The following is a 16,934-nucleotide window of genomic DNA, read 5'->3' as shown; positions in this document are numbered from 1 at the left end:
CACTTTGGGAGGCCGAGGCGAGTGGATCATGAGGTCAGGAGATCGAGACCATCCTGGCTAACCCAGTGAAACCCCATCTCTATTGAAAATACAAAAAATTAGCCGGGCGTGGTGTCAGGCGCCTGTAGTCCCAGCTACTCGGGAGGCTGAGGCAGGAGAATGGCGTGAACCCAGGAGGCGGAGCTTGCAGTGAGCCGAGATCACGCCACTGCACTCCAGCCTAGGCGACAGAGTGAGACTCTGTCTCAAAAAAAAAAAAAAAAGTCATCCCTAAGTCTGATTATGAAAGACTAGATACTGCTAGATGACTCTTGGAAGCCACAGCTTTAGATCATCCTCTTTCTTCTATTACTTGAGCTTAAAATATTCTTCTGGCTTTGTATCACTAATACTTGCACCTATATCAAATGAGCGTATTGTCTTCTTTCCCTACAATCCCAATGCCTCATATTTGGATACTGTATATATTATAAACATGCAACTTCAGAAATAATTGGTATACACTACTAGTCAGCATGTGCTGCTAACTGTCTACCATTTTTCCAGGCCATGGTGAATGACAGAGAACTCAAAACTTGCTCTGAGGGTAGACTTACAGTTTGTTCAATTCCTTCTATCTGATACAACAGGATCCAACCCCAGAGGACTGAGTAATAAATAAAAAGTTTTCAGAGGTCTGAGAACTTTGGCTACTCTAGAAAGTTTAGAAACCACAGGGTTTTAGACTTCACTTAATAAACCTGGAACAGTTCTGGAGGAAGGAGGAACAACTGAGCTGCTGATAGGAGGACTCATTTGCAAATTCTGGAAAGCCAAAACTCTCTGTTAATAACCTGCATGTTGCCATTAAGATGATACATTGGGGCATTACAATGTAGCCGTTTCCCGAGGTGGGGCACCAATGTGGGTGATCTTTTCTGTGGGCAAGGAAATGCCATTTTAGTATGCCATTTTCAATTGTATGTAATATAATAGTAGTCATGTTCACATCTATCACATCTTTTAAAAATCATAAGGAATTTTTTTTTGTGAAGCAGTGTTGCAAGAATTGCACACAAGTGCAGCTCTATAGCTTCAGTGTTTGCTGAAGGGTAACAGTTTCTCCTTCTAAATTTACCGTCTTTTAATGTGTATTTTATTCCTAAGCTATGAAAGTTTAGCAATAATTTCTACATAAATTTTTAAACTGTCCAGCAACATAGCCATTTTTACTCTCTATCCTGTGCTGTGTGGTGTGATTGATCCCTAGTAGAGGTCATTTATCTGATTCTCCCCCCAACACACACTTTTTTTTTCTCTCTCTCAAGCAGAATCAGCTCTTACCACATCTCCTGGTTTGGTTGGACTGACTTTTTTCTGGAGCAACTCTCACTTGTGGAAGTAATTTGTGCAAAAGCATCATTTGCTAGTGGGCTCAGTAGATTTTCTCTGAGACTTTAGTTGCTGCTGATATGACTCCATGAAGTCGCTATTACCTGCACCCTAAGTGCAAAGCCCACTTCTTCCTTCTGGGCTACTTTTTGAAGTTACTGCTCCTAGTGATCCTTGCCATGGCTTTCTGCTCCCACAGAAACCTGGAAGAAACTTTGTTGGGAAGTGGGGTGTAGGTTTTGTTATATCCATCAGAATCCAGGATGCCAACTCTTGTGCCCAATGGGACACTACTGCCTTTAGGAGAAACACAGGGAGATGGAGCCGCAATCTAATCCTGAGTTTCCCAATGCCACCAACTCTGTACTAATGAGTAACATTTATTGAGAATTTGTCAGATGCTAATGTAAGCACTTTGCACATGCAAACTTACATAATCCTCACAACCACCCCAGGAGGTTCATATTATTACCATCTCCATTTACAGAGGAGAAAATTGAGGCACAGAGAGGTTAAGTAAGTTGCCCAAGGTAACACAGTTTAAAAATGGTGGAACGGAGATGCATATCCAGGCAGTCTCACTTTAGACTTTCCTTTCCCTGGGCAGTCCTCTTTCCCCTTTCTTGATAAGCTCTAGATACAAAAATTCCACTTTCCACTCTGGCAGCTGATATAGGGTAAAATCAGTAGTTGAGAGGGTGGCCTTCATTCCTTTGTCCCCAGGCACTGACACCTGCTTTCCATCGTTCCGCAGTTCCCACTGTCACTACCACACAGAGACACTCTATCAGGTTACTCTTATGCAATTGGACTTCTACTGAAACCCATTTATCTTAGACCTGAAAAAGTTTTGACAGTTGACATTTTATAAATTTCATCAGAGTGTAACATAACTGACTGTTTAATAAACTCTATTGTGAAGCCTTGCGAAAAGTGAAAGGAGCTTTTTGTCAGATAATCATCTTGCCTTAATGTCTCCTGATGCTGAAAATGCAAGGTGTAGCTGAAATTGACCTGTGGTCATACTGCTTCTCTGCTGACTGCTAAATGTATTTATTCCCCCTGCTTCATCCTTAATGAGAACTTTCTGAGGGATTATTTTTAGTTTAACATCATACATTTTTGCCCTGTAGACTACTATAGGTGCTACTAAGTCATGCTTTGTTTTACTGATAAGTATTATTTTACTAATACATTAAGGATATTTAATGTATCAAATTGATAACATTTTATGTTTCAGATTACACACACACACACACACACACACAAGCATGAAACGCCGTATCAGAGCCACCTATTGGAAACTCATTTGCAGCTATCAGATTGGAGTTACATTTAGTCCACTGAAAAAGGAGGCACTTTGAAATAGCCCCTATGGAATTTTCATCTTTTTATTTGTAACTGATTTCTCATTACTAAATAATTGATGCCAAGATTAATCAAGAAAAATCACAAGCTGTTTTCATAAATAAGGCCTACACTATGGGAATAGTTTGAGCCCTTCAGGAAATGACACACTGCACTTCCTCATAAATGCTCAGTAATGGTCTACTTATATTCCATTATGTTTGGCTTCTAAGTGCTATTAGGAGTTTCTTTTACAGTCTTTTCATTAAGGTAAAATGGCCATTAAAACAAGTTTTTAAAGGACCATTTTAAAATATTTGCAGTTTGAGAAATAGAACGAACTCACTAAACGTGTCCCTGAATTGTTGCACCAAGCTGTGTTGAAGGAGGAAACTTTTGACTTAGTGAAATTCTGCTTTTCAAGCCTAGTGTTCAATAAAAGCTTTTCTGTGTTCCTTTTCAGGTATGTGGCCAGTTGGATAGACAGAAGGCGGCATCAATCAGAAAAGGCCAATTTGACTATTCTTTTTGATAAATATGTCCCTGCATGCTTGGATAAGCTGAGAACAAGCTTTAAAACCATCACTTCAATTCCTGAGAGTAGCCTGGTGCAGGTTTGTCTTCGGTTACACCATTTAACATTCCAGTCCTGATGCGGTAGTGTTTGTTGATCAAGGCAACAGAAGTTCTTGCTTGCCCAAGAAAATGAGAAGATTTCTGGAACTGTTAGATTGCCCCAACCCTCCAGCCCCTGCCCCCGCCCCCCATGTTCTCTGGAGCTTTTTGCAAACCTCTATCACATTCTGTTAGCGTTTGAGTTTGTGCTGTCCTCCTTTTCACAATCTTGTGAATGAAGGTTGGAACCAGGTTTTATTGATTTTTTTTTAATATCCCCAGATAGCTCTTAGCACATAGTAGGTGCCAGATATGTGTTTGTTGAACCATTGTGTTCCTTTCCAGTGTCTTTGCACAGAATTAGAACAACAAAGTTTCAATAGCTTTATTTATTTTTCTGGTTCCTAAGTAACTTGCCCAGAGAAGGTGCTCAGTATGTTTTCTGAATAAAATAAACTTGTGCAATTAAAGATGCCAGCCCGTGAGTAAGAGAAAGCCTCTGAATTCTACCACCTAGGTGCCACCGCTCACAGACCTCCCCCTCCCAAAAATATTCATGGAGGCGTGTCAGTCTGGATGAAGAGTTCATAATATCCCAGGGATATATTTTTTCTCATCTTCATCTTGAGACAGATGGTAAGAGTGAAGGGCACACATGATAGGTTGTCATGGAAGCCAATGAAAATAATTCACAGCACACAGAAATGAAGGCTGTGATCTTAATCTCAGCATGAAGAGAAACTATCCCCAGCCCTTACAAGCAAAAAACTTCATGAAAGGTTTACAATTTGAAAACCCCCCACACCCCTTTTTTCCTATAGGAGCAAAATTGCTTTCTAAGTGCTTTGTTACCATTAAGTGAGTGCCTTACCAAATTTGTTTGATGCAAAATTAGACATAGTCACAAGCATAATAAGAGAAAGTTCAGGTTTTTTGATAATTCACACACCAATTAAATAAACGATAGTCTTCAACAGTAATTATCTGAGGTATAATTTATTTCTGAAAGCAGGTCTGAATTTATTCATTATGAATTAATTATGTAGTTAGCCTAATTAGACTTCCTCTGGTGTAATACTTGCAAAAAAGCATGATCGTGTTCTTTCTCAAGTTGACTTATGTATTTGTGTGATTCTCTGTGGTGTGAACTTTTCCATTCAAGAGTAGTGTGAAAATAGGTCAGTAGGAATTAATATGACTTCTGCTCTACTTCTTTATTTCACTGTATTCAGAAATGGCATTTAATTTTTAGCTCCTTTTAAGCTGTTGTTTTATAGAGTAATTTCTCTTCTGTGGTTACTAGTACGTATGGGAATTTGAGACAAAGATGAATGTAAGAAGATAGTAACCTGAAATGGCTATCTTGAGAAATTAATGCACTCTGTTTTCGGATGTATGATGCCTCTTTAAATTTGGTAAGGTGTATTAACTCTTTCAGATTGTGCATTAAAGTGTGTTAAGTGCTGACACAGAACTCAAAATGTTTCTCAAGTACTGTGGGAGAAAATAGAAGAAACATGGCCTTATTCATGCGCTCATCTCAGCAGATAGCGTCACGTTGAGAGCCTTCAGTCTTTTTTGTTTTGATTTCAACAGTTCCTTAGAACAACATGGCTTCTACTAAAAAGTAACAAAGCCTCAGTTTTACACTGTGTTTCTTAATAGCAAATTGGTGGGTTTTATTCTATTAAAAGATTATTTCAAATTGGCAAATGTGGCACAACGTGAAATAATAGAAATCAAGAAAGAAGATTTAAAAATGTAGTAAGTGCTCAACAATTTAAATGAAAAGTATTTCCCCATCTTTTGTGGCGAGGAAGGAAAGGCACATACACGGTGCTGACCTGATTTGTGATAGCTTGCGTTGCTGTGTGTATAACAGAGATGAAAATCTATCTTTGCCTGCAAAAACTGGGGGAAGAGTCTCTTGAGTTTTTAGGATCTGTAACAGTGCTAATTAATGACAACTTTCTGTGCTTTAGAGAACTAGCCCCCAAACCTGTTCATTACTGGTTATTATTTCACATGGTGAAGTCCCCTGCAGCGGCCGCATTCCCCTCGTTGCTGACGCAACTGCCCTAAGCATGGGCTAGGTCTATTAGGACCGCCCAGCACGTTGCCATTTCACCTGGAGGGTATGAACATGTGCCTGAGTTCCTGAACAGCATTTCTTTCAAGGTTAAATTTAGTTCGGTGTCCAAAAAACTGCCACAGGCCTAAGCTGCCAGTCCAACATTCTAAATTTATGACAACAGGTGGGAAAATGACTGCCAAAGCGCTTACCGAAAGAGGTTTATCTAAATGTCCAACAAGAAGGAAATAGTAAAATAAATGCCTGTTCATCCAATGGAATCTTCTGCATCCATTCCAGTGATGGTGTAGAGCAACACTTATTGATAAGGAAAGATGTCTTCAGTTTTTAGTCGAGGAAGTGGATTATAGAATACTATTTAGAAAATGGTTTCCTATGTATAAAAAAGTGAATACAGATATATGCCCCTTTTTTTTTGCTTACATGTGATTTTGGTTTGTATACTGATTATTAACTGGAATGTTTAAATTTTTATTTTTAAAAAATAGTTTGTTATTACCTAGATCATTTTGGTTGAAAGTGACAAGTTTTCTACTGTTAACTTAGACACCTAAGGTGGTAATTTTTGTCTCTCCCAATGTAGCAAATCACAGTTGGGAAACGATGTACTCTCTTAAGGATAAAGTGGAGTTGTAAAAATATTCTTTGAACTTACTCCACTATTTGAAAGATGTTGCCTTATTTGACTATTTCTTTTTCTTTAGACTATATGTGTTCTTTTGGAGTGCTTGCTAACTCCTGAAAATGTGCCTTCTGACAGTCCAAAAGAAGTTTATGAAGTGTATTTTGTATTTGCTTGTATCTGGGCTTTTGGAGGCACCCTGCTACAAGATCAGGTATGTTTAGAAGTAGTTTACAGGACCAGTTTCCAGTCTTGTGTGGGACAGGGTCAGGGGGAGGTTAAAATATGTGATCCATACCTTTTTGTTATGTTATAGGTCTATACTACTTGCCCTGTTCTCTCCTAAGTCTGTGCATTCTCTAGGTAGTCCCATCCCTGATGGTTCTAACCCCAGCTGACAATGCCAAATCCATACCCTCCAGCCTGGCTGTGTCTTCTGAACTGAAAGTTCTGTGTTCCAGCTGCCTCTGGGGCTTCACCTCCAGCATGCTCTTCTACAAGAAATCCCACTCAGTGTGCCTGAGACAGACCGTCTCCTCTGCCCCATACTCCAACTTGCCCCTGCTCTTCCTTCTTTTCTTTTGCTCAGTGGTACATTCTTCCCGGTAGCTCCAGTTAAAAACGTGGGAGACATCACTCTTCCTGATTTCTGTGTCCTGTGATCTCAGACCCTTTTCAGTTGCACCTGTAAAATAGCTGCCAACCCTGTTCCCTCTTCTCCATCCCTGCAGCCTAAATTCAGGGGCAATGCATCTTTAGATTGCCCTGGCTATCATAGTGTCTTAGTAGCTCAGATCGCCATAACAAAATACCACAAATTGGGTGGCTGAAGCAATAGAAATTTATTTCTCACAGTTCTGGGGACTAAAAGTCCAAGATTATGGTGTCAGCATGGTTGAGTTCCAGCAGGGACTCTCTTCCCACCTTTCAGACCCCCACTTTCCCGCTGTGTCCCCATGTGACAGAGAGAGAAAGACATACTGGTTTCTCTTTTGACGAGGATACTAAACCCATCATGAGAACCCTATATTCATGACATCGTCTAAATCTAATTATGTCTCAAGGCCGCACCACCAAATACCATCACACTGAGGGGTAGGGCTTCAAAATATGGATTTGGGGGTGGGACATGGAGGGGGCACAATTCGGTTATAGCATACGATAACCTTCAAATTGGTCTCCCTGTCTCCAGTCCCTCTTGCTTCTAACCAGTCTCACACACTATTCCCAGGATAGTCATTTGTGAACCATAGTCAACCCTGGGCCAATTTCTTTATCACTGGTCTTTTTTTTTTTTTTTTTTTTTTAGCTGAAAGTGAAATATTCATGCCTGTACAGATTGCTTGCATAGCCCTTTTGTGGCTTCTGATTAACACTTGAGACAAACATTTGCACCAGCACACATATCCCACGAACTGCTTAGGCCTACCAAAGTGCAAAGTGGGAATTATTCAACTTTAGAAATTTGCAGATCTAATTGCCACCATGTACCTCTATGTGTAATTTTTCTCCTGTGATCTTTACCCTGATTCTTCAAGCTATCCTCATTGCACAAGTAAAGTAAAGCTCAGAGGGGCAAAGTAACTTGTCCAAAGTCACGCTGATGGGAAATGGCAACATCAGGATTCCCACCTGAGTTTCTTTCTCCAAAAGCCACACCTTCCATGGTACCTCAGGGCCTCTTATGGTTCATAGTGCTTCTATGGGTGCCCCTGAATTTTTACACGAAAAATAGGTAACACATTTTCCAGGCTTCCTCGCTCTTTCCAGGTGTAAATGGGGTATTTACACTGAAAGGCATCACAGCCAAGAGTGACCTATATTGCTGTTGGTTTGCTCACTGTAGATAAGAAAATAAATGGTTGATATAATCTGTTGGCCAGTTCCACTTCTCGCCACTAAGTTACCATAACTCGTGCCTATTATTATAATAATATATTTGGAATTCACTTGGCCTCCTAGATCTTATTTCAGCCATTCTCAGAAGCCAGATTCCTTCTGTAATTTCCAAGTGCTCTCTAAAGATTAGCAGCCGATACTATGTGAGTGAGAGTCAAGTGTTCGTGTCAGGGATTTCATGTGTCTTTCTCAGAGGCACAGTTTACAACATGTGTGGGTTTCTTGTTTATGGAAGCCACATGCAGACAATAGGCAACCCTCCTCATCCACCAGATATTTCTTTCAATATTTACTACAAGTTTTCTCGCTTTCTAGGACTATAAAATCAGTGGGATGTTGACAGCGGACATCTTCCCCCTCCTGCTCATAACCCCTCACCTCCCTCCCAGCTGACCCTCTTTTAATCTTTCCAATTTCCAGATGTATCAGCCTTCCCCCCCCTAGTTATATAAGCTGGAAGCTGGATATCACTGGCACCTTCCTTTCTGTAATTAATAGTCAACATGAGCAGCAGCAGCAGCTTAAAATTTTCAAAAGGGCTCTAACTACAAAGCATTCAAAAACAGGCCATGATGTTGGCAATATGCGTGAAACAGACACAAGAAATGTTCTCAGGATAGCCACTTGGTAGCTTAACAAACTGAGTGCCTAATATGTGTCAGGGAATATGCTTAGAGCTTTTCATAGGGTACCTCATTTAATCTTCAAAAACAATAAAACCCTATATGGATTGGTACAACTATTCTTTTACAAATAAGGAACTGAAGCTTAGAAAGGTATATTAATCTGCTTCCAAGTACAAAGCTAACCCATGCCTCAGCCAGGTTCAAACAGCAGCTGACTGACTTAGGACCTGTGTTCTTTAGTCGTTGCAGCCAACCTCCAAAACGAGTTTCAATTCAAGCTCATCTGAACTCCCATAAACCGCCATCATTTCTCACGTGGCTTCTGAAGTAGCCTCCTCACTGGGCTTTCTGTTTCTACATTTGTTCTGATAATTCATCATCCACTCAGCAGTCAGGGTGATTTTTTGAAATGCACATGAAATCATATTATACACTCCAGAGTTGAAAACACTTGAATGGCTGCTTATTGCCTTTAAGATAACATTTCAAATTTTAATTCTGTTTATAAGGCCTCTGAATCTAGCCCTGCTTAGCTCTTCCTGTTTCTTCTTCTGCCACTCCCTCCCCCACTCCCCGCCCTCCCCCGCCGCCCGCCCGCCCGCCAGCTACGGGGTCCAGTTTCTTGAACACACCAAGTTCTTTCAACCCACAGGAATTTTGTACGTGCTGGACTCTTCCTGAAATGGCACTTAAAGATGACTTCCCTGAGCATCCAATTAAAATACATTGCCTCTGTTACTCTCACTTATAGCAAACCACTTTCAAGGCAACTGTTGATTTCTGCATTTGTTGACTTAGCCTCAGCTGGATGACACATCTTCATATCCTTCCCCTCTATCTTCCCCATAAACTCCGTGAGAGGAGAGACCCTGTTTGTTTTCTTTTCTACTTCAGAACAAATGCACTTTAGTTGAATGAATTAATGAATGAAAGATTTGTCACCAAAATCATTTTGCCTATGTAGTGGTTAGGTGAAGCAAAGTTTGATGTAAAGTAAAAGTTAAATGTAGTCTGCCTACAGAGAATGGTGCCAGATAAGTGATATCGTCTGAACTGTCCTGGCTCAAGACCAACTTTTATAGGGTGAAGAAATGTCTTCTGCCACCAATCTGAAAATAATTTAAATGAACCTAAATGCATAACTCATGCATGGGGTGGTAGAAGGATGTTCTCAGCTGGTTTGGAAGATGGTGGGGCAAGTTGTCCCTGTGAACACTGATCACCCCCCCTGCCCAGTTTATAGGCCATAATCCATGACATAGGGACATCAAAGTAAAAGCAGGTTTAAAAACTTCTCTGGGGAAAAATCACAGTTGAAGTCACAGATAAAAATGAGATTGCTGAAAGCAGTAGACACACACAGTATTTTTAAAAGTTCATCAAACTCACTTTGTCAGGTCATGCTATGGATATAGGATACACTGGGCCAGGTCTCCTGTGGATATAAGAGGCACTGAGCCAGGTCATCCTATGAATACAAGGGTCACTGGGGCAGGTCATCTGTGCATATGGGAGTAACTGGGCCAGGTCATCTGTGGATATGGGAGTAACTGGGCCAGGTCTTCTGTGGATGGATAGAGGTGTCACTGGACCAGGTCATCATGTGGCTATGGCAGTGACTGGTCAGATCATCCTATGGATATAGGAGTCACTGGGCCAGATTATCCTGTGGATATAGGAGTCACTGGGTCAGGTCATCCTGTGGACATGGGCATCACTGGGGCAGGTCATCCTGTGGACATGGGCATCACTGGGCCAGGTCATCCTCTGGACATGGGCATCACTGGGCCAGGTCATCCTGTTGATATAGAAGGGTTTTTCTAGTTGTTGCACACAGTTGTCCTCCTCTTTATTTTCCAAACCCTAATCTAGCAGTAAATGACTTCTATCTATACTCATATTAAAACAAGCACCTCCCAGTAAAGAGTCTGTTCCTTGCTACTATAAATCTCTCTGGAGGCTGAAAGTTGGTCCCTATGCAGTTTTCAACTACAACCCTTAGATCTGGTCTGGTGGGAAAACAGGTCCATGTGTTTCTCCATTCCTCCATCTCTCATGGCAGGGATTCCCAGGTTTAGAATTCCAGAGATCAACAGAGTTTCAATAATGATGTGTAGGAATGGTATAGAGTTGCCAGTTGTTTACTTTTCTAAGCCAGAGCATTTATAAAAATAACTATTTATCACCATAATTTTATAAGGGAAAATTATTTTATTATTGAAAGGGCCAGGAAAGCTATAAGCTCAGAACAAAGGACAGTATTTAAATCAAATAATGTTATTAATTTTTTAAAAGTACTCCATTCTTATTTTTCCCATTTTCCCATAAATTGTTGTGAACATTGGTAGAAGTGAACACCACTGTTCAATAGTGACTACCTAGCACAGGAATTTGCATAATATGTTGTCATTAGATTGAATAACCAACAGGTAATCTGGCATTCACCTAACTTTACCTTGCTTTTTAAGTTAATTATTTCACAAAATTTGTGCTTGATGGGTATATGGTAATTTTAGGCTTCTACTCCTATGATGATATTACTCATAATTTGTTTCTTGTTTTTTTTCATAGTTTTAATTACCTTTGAGTCTACAATAAGTATTTCTCTTGTTCTCTTTAGCTTTCTGATTATCAAGCTGACTTCAGCCGGTGGTGGCAGAAAGAGATGAAAGCAGTGAAATTTCCATCCCAGGGAACAATCTTTGATTATTATGTGGACCACAAAACGAAGAAATTATTGCCTTGGGCTGACAAAATTGCCCAATTTACTATGGATCCAGATGTGCCTCTGCAGGTAGGTGTGTGGAACATAGCAATTGTCTTAGTCCATTTTCATATTGCTATATATATTTTTTAAAAACCCTGAAACTGGATAATTTATAAAGAAAGAGGTTTAATTGGCTCATGATTCCACAGGCTGCCCAGGAAGCATGATGCTGGCATCTGCTGGGCTTCTGGGAAGGCCTCAAGAGATCACAGGGGAAGGGGAAGCAGACACTTCACTTGGCCAAGGCGGGAACAAGAGAGAGCGAGGGGGCAGGTGCTGCACACTTTTAAATGACCAGATCTCATGAGAGTGAATTCACTATCATGAGAACAGTACCAAGACGGATGGTGCTAAACCATTTATGAGAAACCGCCCCCATGACCCAGTCACCCCCCGACCAGGCCCCAACTCCAACATTGTGGATTACAATTCAACATGAGATTTGGTGGGGTCACGGATCCAAACCATATCACCAATATTCAAGTGAAGTGTGCTGATGTGATCCCTTTAAAAAAAAAATCTTTTTTTTTCTTTCTTGCCTGATGAATAAGTTATTGTGTTAATATGCTAGGCATATGACATATATCACTGGGAGAGAAGAATCGCAGCTATAAGAATGCTTAGTGAGATGGCTGTTATATTTCTGCATCCTCTTTTTAAAAAATAGTACAACTTAAATCTGCAATAACTATAAAATATAAAGAAATAATTTGTTTATATTTTCCTAGAAACTTTGTGAGTTTGTAAACATTGAAGGCATATTTCTGTTCAGTGATTCTTACTTCTGAACTTATTGTAAATTTCTTAGATAGCGCTTTTCACATATAACTTTCTTCTTATACCCTCCAGCTATCAAATGAATATGTTTAATCTCCTCTTCTCACTGAGTCACGTGACAGCTGATGATCCAAATGAAACTTTCTCTCTTCACTGTTTCTTTGCATAGATCACTCTTCTACATTTCCCTTAGATTCAGTTATTCTTTGATCATCTTATTCTGCCTCAATGTGTTTTCCTTTTCATTTTATTTCTTCCTCGAAATCATGTCATTCTGATTCATTTTGGAGCTTATTATTTTGGGAGTGCTGTATGAGTGGCATATAGGTGATTTCTGTGGCATTTATTAGGAGGCAGTTAGTGCCAAATAACAGAAAGCCCAGTGCATTCATTTCCTGGAGCTGCCATAACAAAAGACCAAAGACCAGGTGGCATAAACAGTAAAAACGTGTTTTTCTCTTAGTTCTAGAGGCTAGAAGTCCAAGATGGAGATACCAAGGGGTTTTGTTTCTCCTGCAGCCTCTCTCCTCAGTTTGCTGATAGGCATCTCTTGCTGTGACCTCACATAGCCTTTTCTCTTTGTGCACATTCATGGTCACTGTCTCCCTGTATGTCTAAATTTCCTCTTCTCCTAAGAACACCAGTCACATTGGATAAGGGCCTACCCTAATAACCTCATTTTAACTTAATTATCTCTTTTATAAGTCCTATTCCCAAATACAGTCACATTCTGAGGTATGAGGGGTTGAGGCTTTAAGAGATTAATTTTGGAGGAGACATAATTCAGCCTGTAATAATGTGCCCTCTTGACTCCCAAAATTCAAGTCCTACTAACATACAAAATACATTCACCCATTCCAACAGCCCAAAATTCTTTTTTTCGTTTCTTTCTTTTTTTTTTTTTTTTTTTTTTTGAGACAGTCTCACTCTGTTGCCCAGGCTGGAATACAATGGTGCAATCTTGGCTCACTGCAACCTCTGCCTCCCAGTTTCAAGCAGTTCACCTGCCTCAACCTCCCTAGTAGCTGGGATTACAGGCACCCCACCACCATGCCCAGCTAATTTTTGTATTTTTAGTAGAGACAGGGTTTCACCAAGTTGGCCAGGCTGGTCTTTAACTCCTGACCTCAAGTGATCCACCCACCTTGGCTTCCCAAAGTGCTAGGATCACAGCCATGAGCCACCACACCCAGCCTACCAACAGCCCAGAATTCTTAATCCATTCCAGTATCAACTCTAAGTCCCAAATATAATCCAAGTATCATCTACATGATACACTTCATCTATCAATTCATGAAATAAATTGAGGTACAATTCATCCTGAGGCAAAATTCCTCTCTAGCTGTGAACTTACAAAACCAGAGAAGTTACCTGCTTGCAAAATACAGTGGTAGAACAGGCATAGGATAGACCTTTCCATTTGTAAAGGGAGAAATCAGAAGTCCAAAACTTAGCAGAGCAAATTCCTTTAGATTCTTAAGACTTTAGAATAATCTTCTTTGGCTCAATGCCCTATACCAGGGCCCACTGGGATGATGGCCCTGCCTCTGGACCCACTGAGGTGGCAGTGTTGCCCTTGAGAGCAGCCCCACCTCCATGGCCTTGGGCAGCAGCCCTGTCCCTGGGGCACCGGGCAGTAGCATCCTAGCTCACTGACAGAAGTGGTAACCCCACTCCCTGAAAGTGAGGGAGAAATAGCTTCATCTCCCTGATCTGTACCTTTTGGGCCAGTGATGGCATCAGTGGATGTTCTGCTGATCTCTGAATTGCCTTTGGAGTTACTTTCCCTTTTCTTGGAGGTTAATACACATTTGCAGCCAGGTTGCTAAATTGTCTTGTCCTGTAGAACCTAAGAAGTCTTACCTTCCTTCATTTTGTCCTGTTTCCATCCTCTTTACCCCAAGATGGCAATATTTCTGCTGGTATAACCACATCTGTATCTCTGACTTCTTTTGAAATAGCTGATTTTGTCTAAGAATTACACCCATAATTTCTTTATGGAGTCATCTTCTGGCCACACTTTGGCTGGCCACACTTTGGTGTTCTCTCCAGAATACACTTTCTCATGTTCTGCATATGGAGAAGCTGAGAATTTCCCAAATCTTTAAATTCTAGTTCCTTTCTGCTTAACAGTTACTTCTTCAATATATCTTTCACCTCTTTAATTTTGCCAGCAATAAGGAGAAACTAGGTCACACCTTCAACACTTTTCTTAGAAATCTCCTCAGTTAAGTACTTGAGCTAATCACTCACAGATTCTATCTTCCACAGAACACTAGAATGCAATTCAGCCATGTTCCTTGCCACTTTATGACAAGAATTGCTTTTCTGCCAGTGTCAAGTAGCATATTCCTTATTACCATCTGAGGCCTCACCAGAAGCCTCTTTAATGTTCATATTTCCATCAGCAATCTCTTCAATGCAATCTAGGCATTTTCTTGCCTGCGCCTTAAAACTATTCTATCCTGTTTTCTTATCCTGTTCCAAAGTCACTTCCACTTTTTTAGGTATCTGTTACAACAGCAGCCCACTTCTCAAAATCAAATCTGTATTAACCATGATGAGATACCACCTCACACCTGTTAGAATGTCTGTTATCAAAAAGACAAAAGATAACAAGTGTTGTCAAGAAAAATGAGAAAATGGAACCTTTGTACACTGTTGGTGAGAATATCAATTAGTACAGCCATTATGGAAAACAGTATGGAGGTTCCTCAAATTAAAAATTGAGCTACCGTATCATCTAGCAATCCCACTTCTGGATGTATATCCTAAGGAAACAAAATATCTGCACTCACATATTTACTGCAGCAGTATTCACAATAGCCAAGATATGGAGTTAACCTAAGTGTCCATCAATGGATGAACGGACAAAAAAAATGAGGTTCATACACACAATGGCATATAGGTTGAGCATCTCTCATTCAAAAATCTAAAATGTTCCAAAATTGAAAACTTGGAGGGCTGACATGATGCTCAAAGAAAATGTTTATTGGAATAGTTTGCATTTCAGATTAGGAATGCTCAACCAGTAAGTACAATGCAAATATCCCAAAACCCCCAAAAATTGAAATCCAGAATACTTGTGATCACAAGCATTTCAGATAAGGAATATTCAACTTGTTCCATTCAGCCTTTACAAAGAAGGAAATCCTGTCCTTTGCAGCAACTTGGATGAACCTGGAGTACATTAAGTGAAATAAGTCAGACACAGACAAATAATGCATGATCTCACTTATTTGTGAAATTTTAAAAGTTGAACTCATAGAAGTGGAGAGTGGTATGGTGGCTACCAGGGGCTGGAGTTAGGAGGTTGGGGAGATGTTGGTCAAAGAATACAAAATTTCAGTTAGACAGGAGAAATAAGTTCAAGAGATTTGTTGTACATGGTGACTATAGTTAATAACAATGTATAGTATTTGTAAAAAGCCATTAAGAGAAAAAATTGTAAGTATTCTTCCCATAAAAAATAAGCACGTGGGGCTGGGTACGGTGGCTCACACCTGTAATCCCAGCACTTTGAGAGGCTGAGGCAGGTGGATCACCTGAGGTCAGGAGTTCAAGACCAACCTGGCCAACATGGCGAAACCCCGTCTCTACTAAAAATACAAAAAATAGCTGGGCGTGGTGGCATGTGCCTGTAATCCCAGCTACATGGGAGGCTGAGGCAGGATAATTGCTTGAACCTGGGAGACAGAGGTTACAGTGAGCCAAGATTGCGCCATTGCACTCCAGCCTGGGCAACAAGGGTGAAAATATCTCCGGAAAAAAAAAAAAAAAAAAAAAAAAAACTATGTGAATTGTAAGTGTATGTTAATTTGCTGGATTTAGCCATTTTACAATGTATACATATTTCAAAGTATCACGTTATACACAATAAATATATATAATTTTGTCAATTAAAAATTAACTTTTTTTAAAAAAAAAAAGCATATTTTAGCTCTGTGATCCAAAAAAATTAATTATAGTTGTAACCTAGAGAAACCCAACCACACATACAAAGATGATCATGGTCATGTTGTTCCTGACAACCACCAAAAAAAGGAAAATTGAAAAACTAAGTTGTAATGTATTAGTAGAATGGAAATCTACACAGCAGTAAGCAAAATTACCTAGACCTAGATACACCAATATGAGCATATCTCAAAAGTATAATGTTGATTGAAAAAAGCAAACTACAGAATAATCTGTATATTCTGAAACTGGTTGCGTAAATTTACAAATAAAAATTCAAACAAACAAGCAAATCTGTACAGTAGTCCCTCACTTATCCATGGCTTGGCTTTCTGAGGTTTTGGCTACCTGTGTCAACAGTGGTCCAAAAATATTCAATGGAATATTCCAAAGATAAGCAATTTATAAGTTAAATTGCACACTGATCTGAGTAGCAGAATGAAATCTCGTGCCACCCCACTTCATCCCACCCAGGATGGTAACCATCCCTTCATCCAGCTGTCTTGGTGACCAGGTCGATTATTGTGTATTGCAGTGCTTGTGTTCAAGTTACCCTTCTTTTACATAATAATGACCCAAAGTGCAAGAATAGTGCTGCTGACAGAATTGTTCTATTTTATTATTGTTAATCTCTTAGTGTACCTCATTTATAAATTAAACTTCATTATAGGTATATAGGTATAGGAAAAAACAGTATATATAGGGTTCTGTACCATCTGTGGTTTCAGGCATTCCCTGGGTGCCTTGGCACATACCTCGCCAAGGTTAAAGGAGGACAACTGTATTAGTTTGCTAGGGCTGCCATAACAAAATCCCATAGACTGGGCAACTTCAACAACAGAAGTTTCTTTCTTCACAGCTCTG

General features: G+C 40.0%; 1 protein-coding gene across 1 annotated transcript in view; it reads left to right on the top strand.

Annotated features, from left to right (window-relative positions):
• Positions 1-16,934, top strand: part of DNAH11 (dynein axonemal heavy chain 11) — a 385,830-nt gene that overhangs the window by 179,771 nt on the left and 189,125 nt on the right. Inside the window, exons 43-45 of the mRNA XM_065542209.2 lie at positions 3,182-3,332; positions 6,130-6,261; positions 11,193-11,366. Of these exons, the coding sequence (XP_065398281.1) occupies positions 3,182-3,332; positions 6,130-6,261; positions 11,193-11,366 (457 nt within the window). The remainder of the gene's footprint in view (positions 1-3,181; positions 3,333-6,129; positions 6,262-11,192; positions 11,367-16,934) is intronic.

The sequence above is a fragment of the Macaca fascicularis genome, chromosome 3, assembly GCF_037993035.2.
Source record: "Macaca fascicularis isolate 582-1 chromosome 3, T2T-MFA8v1.1".
Lineage (NCBI taxonomy): Eukaryota > Metazoa > Chordata > Mammalia > Primates > Cercopithecidae > Macaca > Macaca fascicularis.
The sequence above is the reverse complement of the archived record's forward strand: the minus strand, read 5'-3'. Positions and strand labels throughout refer to the sequence as shown.